General features: G+C 41.0%; 1 protein-coding gene across 4 annotated transcripts in view; it reads left to right on the top strand.

Moving 5' to 3' along the window:
• Positions 1-7,457, top strand: part of ITSN1 (intersectin 1) — a 228,435-nt gene that overhangs the window by 139,762 nt on the left and 81,216 nt on the right. For all 4 annotated transcript variants that reach the window (XM_023517462.1, XM_023517461.1, XM_023517459.1 and 1 more), the window contains exons 17-18: positions 3,029-3,156; positions 5,882-6,111. In XM_023517462.1, coding sequence (XP_023373230.1) covers positions 3,029-3,156; positions 5,882-6,111 — 358 coding nt within the window. The remainder of the gene's footprint in view (positions 1-3,028; positions 3,157-5,881; positions 6,112-7,457) is intronic.

The following is a 7,457-nucleotide window of genomic DNA, read 5'->3' as shown; positions in this document are numbered from 1 at the left end:
AAAAAAACCTGGGTGTTGTGTCGGGCACCTATAGTCTCAGCTTCTTGAGAGGTTGAGGCAAGAGAATTGCTTGGGTCCAAGAATTGGAGGTTGCTGTGAGCTGGAAGGCCACAGCACTTTACCGAGGGCAACAAAGTGAGACTGCCTCAAAAATTAAAAAAAAAGAATTTAATGGTATCGAAAATGAAATTTTAAAAATGGGAAAAAATATATATCAGTCACTTTCTAACCTTCCTACCCTTCCTTTCAAAGGTTTTCTACCATTGTGCTAATGCATAGGCCATCCCTATGTGCAGTGCTGACTTTTGAGGCTCTGGTCCCTCCCTCAGGACACTCAGAGTTTGATTTTGCATTTTCCACTGCAGTTCTCCTTTTCTTTTCTTTTCTTTTTTTGAATTGTTCATATTATTTTTTTTTTTTTAATTTGCATTTACGGGGTTCAGTATACTGCTTTTTTTTTTTTTTTTAAGACAGGGCCTCAAGCTGTCCCCCTGGGTAGAATGCTTTGGCATCACAGCTCACAACAACCTCCAACTCCTGGGCTCAAACAAGTCTCCTGCCTCAGCCTCCCAAGTAGCTGGGACCACAGGCACCTGCTACAACGCCCGGCTATTTTTGTTGTTGTTGTTGCAGCCATCATTGTTTGGCAGGCCTGGGCTGGATTGGAACCCACCACCTTAGGTGTATGTGGCTGGCGCCTTAGCTGCTTGAGCCACAGGCACCGAGCCAGTGTACTGCTTTGATAATACAATGTGAAATGCTTCCATTGAACTAAGTGACCCATCCATCACAGTTATACTCATCAGTTCTCCTTTTCATGTCAAGACACACATATGACCCAAGAGTATAGCTTACTCTTTTAGGAACTGGCCTATTATTCCATTTATCTATGAAATATCAAATCTGAAATATTAGCCAGATTTTCCATGTGTATTACTAGCAGTTACTGTTTATTGGTGATTCCAAATTACTGTGAAAACCAATAACGGATTTTGAAATTAAATTTTGGCCGGGGCTGGGTTTGAACCCACCACCTCCTGCATATGGGGCTGGTGCCTTACTCCTTTGAGCCATAGGCGCCATCCCTTGAAATTAAATTTTTCCATGGTGTGGCATTGAGAATGTGAGGAAAGGTGGAACTCTTTTTTTCCCTGGTGTTGATTTTCTCCTCTGTTAGAACTTCTAAACTGTCGGAGTGAGGCTTTGTCATTACTTTCCATCTCCATTCTTGGCCTTTTTAGCCCCTTCTACTCCCTCCCTGGCTAAGCCCCTGCCTCAGGTACCCTTTCTGATTTAGAAGTCACATGCCTAGAGCTGTTGCCATAGGAAATAATCCACTAATTTGTGTCTGACATAGTTACCTCTTCTACTTCCTTTGATATTCCCAGCATCATCTCCTGGGTTCCCCACTGATGTTCTTCCCTCCCTGCCTTGCCTTCCTCCCAGTGTAACCCCCCAAAACCTTCTTTCCCCAACCCCCAATTACAATTAAACTTTTTCTTGTATCTCATGGTTCCCTTCAAGAGCCTCTCAAGGATAACTTACAGTATGCAAAGCACTTGTATATGCTGTCTAATTTTAACCTCAGCAAGGTCTAACTAATAGGAAAAGGTTAACCCTTCAGGCTTTTTTCTAATAAAAAGTATATTTCTTTTTTTTTTGAGACGGAGCCTCAAGCTATCCCCCTGGGTAGAGTGCCATGGCATCACAGCTCATAGCAACCTCCAACTCCTGGGCTCAAGCGAGTCTCCTGCCTCAGCCTCCCAAGTAGCTGGGACCACAGGCACCCACCACAACGCCTGGCCATTTTTTGGTTGCAGCCATCATTGTTGTTTGGCGGGCCCGGGCTGGGGATTCGAACCCGCCACCTTAGGTGTATGTGGCTGGCGCCTTAGCCGCTTGAGCCACAGGCGCTGAGCCTAAAAAGTATATTTCAATAGTTCCCTTCTAGAGACAAATACTCTACCTTCATTGTTCAATATCTGAATGAATCTAAAGATAGGAATTTAGAGCCCATGAGCCAGGTAATAGGAGGCAGGGCAGGCGTTAGTCCTTAGATCTCCCCATGTAGACCCCTGGGCTATGCACTGGGAGGACCAGCCTTAATTACACCAAGAAGTCAACTGGAAATACATTCTTGGTTGTTCTGGACACTTTGACCCAACTGATTTACCATTGGCTCAAGTAAGGAGTTTCGGTAACTCAATCTGTTAGTGACCATTCGATGCCTATGGAATCAGTTTCCTCCTCAGCAGGCACTTCCTTGTTCTGCATACTTTTGGGTTGTTGGTGTTCTGTAAATGGCAGAGAATACACTTTATTTTCAGTAGCCTGCTAAGGAAATGACTGCCATTCCTGCAGCCAGTGTCAAGGATGGAAATGGGATCCCAGGTAGTCATCATCAAATTATAGCTTTTTACTTTCAACCTGATTGCTGGTTTAGTTTAGGGCACTTGGCAAATTTATGAATGGATTTAGTAAGAGAAGATGCTCTGGAAGAGATGATTTGAAGAAGAATAGACCCTGGAGGGGATCATGGACCAGAGAGATGTCTATTTGTTCTAAGGCAGGTATCATAAGGAGGTGGTAAGATTTGGTGGAGAGGGTATGTGAAGACAAGGTATGTGTATTTTCAAAGCCAATAGAAGCTGATTGATTACCAGGACCTTGAGTTTTTACTCATTATCATTACCATATCTTAGAACTGGTTGCATTCCATTATTATTGCAGAGATTTTAGCAGTATTGTCCCTCTCCTGCCCTTCACTAGCAATGTTCTTCTAGAACAAACCATGAAAAATGGTATACTTTGTCTTAGCTCTCTGGACTGTGTTCTTGAGCAGCTCTTGGAAATCAGTCATGTCAGAATGGACAGTGATTCTAGTTTTCCAAGTGGACATCTTTCCGACTCTGAAAATGTTGACTTCTCAGTGTCCCATGCTTCTCCACTATGAAATGTTGCATGCTGATATAGTTGAAATGCCAATCCCCTTGTGTCATTACATGAAGTGTTTCTCAATTATTAATAGGAACTAAGAGAAATACATAATAAGCAGCAACTCCAGAAGCAAAAGTCCATAGAGGCTGAACGACTGAAACAGAAAGAACAAGAGCGAAAGATCATAGAATTAGAAAAGCAAAAAGAAGAAGCCCAAAGGTGAGTGTTCTCAGTGGATTGTGGACCCATCTGGAAGGAACTTTGAGGATTTACTGTTCTTTGCCTGACTTCTCCAAGTAGTGACTGCACCAGAAAGAGCCTCCAGCCTTTAAAGCGTGTCTGCGTGTGCACACATGTGCGCAAGCACAACACATGTATGTGTAAACCTTTCCATGGGAGGTACCTCTTGAAGTTTTTGGTTGGTTCCCAGAGTTCTCCCAAGCATCTACTATGTAGATTAATGGAATTATACAAGGAAATTGGGACACTTGGCGTGCTCACTTGCATGCTAACGACCAAAATATGTTTCCAGTTCACAGCCTTTTAACAACAGTGGTCAGAGTGCCTGGTTTGAAGTCAAAGCCGCTGGCCTCGCTCTCTGCGGGGGCTTCTCCTGCAGGAGTGTGCCCCTCTGCCTTCTTTCTTCTTTCCTTCAACTGCAAATTAAACTGGAATACAAAGGGGGAAAATTTGCACTGCTGCTTAGGATACAGACACATTTTTGTCTGTTTTTGTTTGAATGCTTGTGGTTTTTTTTTTTTTTATTTTTACATGGAACTGTATGTAGTTAACTGTAGAAATGTGCTAACTTTTGGTGTGTCTGATTGGGTTATCAGATACTTTGAAATTTTCTGCTAATTTTAGAACAAAAGTGACATTATGTCCTAATGATAATTCTGTAAATTATAGAAATTGCTGATTGACATTAGAGCAAAAGGATGAAGAAATGGATACTCGAGGCGAGGCATTGACTATAGTGGGCTGAACTCAGTCCAGCTTCTTAAAGCTGTGCGTGCTTTATGAAGGGCATGCACACTCTCCTGGGTCTGTCTGTTTATTTACATTTTTTTTTTCAATGTTAGTAGGGAGGTGGCTGGAGTCTCAAGCCAATTTAGAGGACCGTTTTATGGTTTTCTTGAAGGTTGGACTAAGGATTACCTCCTTGGGTGTATTGACCTACTGCAACTCCATCCTTTTCTTCAGAGTTTATAAAATGCTTTTTTTATTCACACTATACTGCACTGACCTTTTATATTCCTACAAAATAGAAATAACATAAAATAGCATAATACAGAAAATAGCATAATACAAATATAATATGTAATACATACTCTAATTACATAGATAAATAGTACCCAAAATTTAGCTTCAGAAGTTAGATGGTTACACACTATAAATGGTAACCTTTCTTGGTAGAACATTTAAAGTAATTTTTTTTTTTTAATTGAATGGTAACTGTGTACATTGATGCACTTTGGGGGTACAGTGTGGTGTTTTCACACACAATCCAAGACACTTCCATCAAACTGGTTAACATAGCCTTCATGTAACTTTCTTAGTTATTATGTCAAAACATTCATATTCTACTCATAGAAAGATTCACTTGTACCCTTGCAAGATGAACCACAGAAGTGAACCCTTGAATCCCTCTCCCTCCCCCCTCTCCCCCCCCTCCATATCCTTAGGTTGTTATTAGGTTATAGCTTTCATATAAAAAGGTTTGAATTAATTTCATAATAGGTGTGTGTACATTGGATACTTTTTCTTCCATTCCTGTGATACTTTGCTAAGAAGAACATTTTCCAGCTCCATTAAAGTAATTTTTATAATGGCTTTTTTGATGTTATGGACAACAATGAACATTTTACCCTTTCGAAAATGGTGGAAATTTTTTCTGTGTTTTGTTAAAAACTGTAAGCAAAATGTTTAAGATTTAAGTCTCAGAAAATGCTGCATTACATTTCTCCATTCATGCAGAGCATAAGTAAATCTGATTTTTTTGACAACAAAGACTAAAAGTATAATTTGTTTACATTATGTTCCTGTGGCAGTTTCTTAATTCCATTCTGTGACCTCTGTACTTTGGCTGTGTCACAGGGTGCCGGTCAGGGAGCAGACCGTAGGACCAGACCGCCTGTCAGTGAACCACAGGCACACTTGTCTGTGTGAGCGGCTTGGGCAAGTCATTTTCTGTCTCTGCCTCAGCTTCTCCGTCTCTTAGATAGGGATGATAATAAGACGCGCCTACCCAGCATGAAGATTAAAGGAATTAATACTATGGAGAGCTAGTTATTGTTACCGTCATCATTTGTTATTACACAAAGGTGTTAATGGAATGAGAGAAAGATCATTCCCAGTCTTTTCCTGTGGGTTTCAAGTTGAGACTCAAAGCCTAGATTTAAATGCAGTTATCTATTTGCATTAGCTGCATTGAAAAACAAAAACACAATAGTTGAAATCAGTAAAATAATCTCTTGCATTCAGCTTCTGGTTCAGGGAGCAGTAAGTGTGCACACACTGCGCCCCATCCTCAGCAAGGGAGGAGTTTAACCATCTGTTGATCGTGGACTTATTTAAGCAATATTTTGCTTACAGTATTGGACATACTTTATTTTCACAGAAGTCGTGTTCGTGTGTGTTTTATGCATTTCTTGTTTGTATTTGGTGCTTTAATACCAGTTTTGACATTAAGAAATATTTTTCTTATCCTTGAACCACTTTATAACACACATCAGAAATTTTCTTTAAACCTCCTGGTTTCCTGTCATTCAGAGCTGGAGCCCGAAAGCCTTTGTCTCATTGATTCAGTGTGCTCCCGCTGAGGAACAATATCCCCTTGGTGTTTATCATCCCGTGGACTAGACAGAGTTTTTTGTGAGAAGAGGCAGCAGTGGTGCAGAATCAGAATTGCTTCCTTGCTGTAATCAAGCCTATTTGTCGGCAGACGCGCGCAGGAGAGGGACAGGCAGTGGCTGGAGCACGTGCAGCAGGATGAGGAGCATCAGCGGCCGAGAAAGCTCCACGATGAGGAAAGACAGAAGAGGGAAGAAAGCGTCAAAAAGAAGGATGGGGAGGAAAAAGGCAGACCCGAGGTGCAAGACAAGCTGGGTCGGCTTTTCCATCAGCACCAAGAGCCAGCTAAGCCAGCTATCCAAGCACCCTGGTCCACCACAGGTACCAGAAGCCAAAAATTATTCTGGAACATAGATCATCTCCTCTCCCAGAGCATCTTACAATAACTTCTGAGCTATTTCCATGGTGATGTGGAACTCACCATGTTCAGGCTGCTTGCTCTGCATAAAACTTGCCGTTTCTTAAATTTTGAAGAGTGTGACAGTGTTGTGCCCTTTGAACATAATATCATCTATCTTTATTAGAAAAAGATAAATGAAAGAGCAATTTAATTGAAATAGTTTAGAAAAGCTATCCCTTATATGGTATCAGATGCAAGCCGGTATGTAATTTTCAAGTTCTTGTGTGGTTGTATAATACTGTACAGCTTTGCAAATAATAGCTGAAAAAAATTGATTGTTTTCCCTGTGTATGGTAAAGTATATCAGTTTTTTAAAATTTTATCACCAGTGTGCTCTTTTTAAAGTGCTGTGGCATTCAAGCTATTCCATAAAGGGTACTGTTTTCTCACCTGCACAGTGGGCAGGCGTGGTAGAGAGGGGCAGAGTCGGGCCAGGCACTGTCCTGCCCACAGATGTGCACACTCCAAGTCATCAGGCCTGCATGGTAGTGGCCGTGGCATAGGAGGAGCGAATTTATTTTTTTGTTGTTGTTGTTCTAGATGCATTTTATTTTATTTATTTTTTCCTGAGGGGCAAATTTATTTTGTGATAGTTTTTTTTAATCTGAAAATGATTTTGTCATTACTTGATGTTAGCTTAGTAATTGATTTAGTACCTATATAAGATGAGGGTATATTTTTCCCTCTGGTCAGTGGAAAATTTTGTATATCATATAATTCAGGATCACATAGAAATAATATGTCTCCTTGCTTTTCAGATAAGCAGATAATGTGTCAAAATACTTGTCGCTCTTGGGTACAGAAGCTTAGAGAGGGCTATTTGTTAATATCTTGTGCTTACAAGCATCTTTTAAATCTTTATCTTATTTAAAATCTAAATAATTTTCATCTAAGATCCGTGCTTAGGCTTGTGTTTTTCCCTAGAGAATGTAGAGGAAGACTTAATACACCAGGGATTTTCAGTAATAACTGCTCTTGGTGAAAACAGCATTTGTGTTTTATCTTACTTAAAGCATCAGCATTTCCATGTCTTTTAGTATGGAAAGTTATGCTTCTCTGTCCTGTCCCAAGTAAGTTTTCTCCTTGGCTGATTCAGATCTGGGGTCATAGCCTCACTTGTACATTGTGCTCTCCTCCCTGGCCGGGGAGGGGTGGATATTGATGCTTTGCAGATGTGGACTGCTAGGGGCTGAGCCAAGAGGCAGAGACAAGAGACCTTTAGGCCGCCTGGCTACACCCAGCCTTGGAATGACCTTTGTTCAGGGAG

Source organism: Otolemur garnettii, unplaced genomic scaffold, assembly GCF_000181295.1.
Source record: "Otolemur garnettii isolate 467f Iridium unplaced genomic scaffold, OtoGar3 scaffold00111, whole genome shotgun sequence".
NCBI classification, from domain to species: Eukaryota; Metazoa; Chordata; class Mammalia; order Primates; family Galagidae; genus Otolemur; species Otolemur garnettii.
The sequence above is the reverse complement of the archived record's forward strand: the minus strand, read 5'-3'. Positions and strand labels throughout refer to the sequence as shown.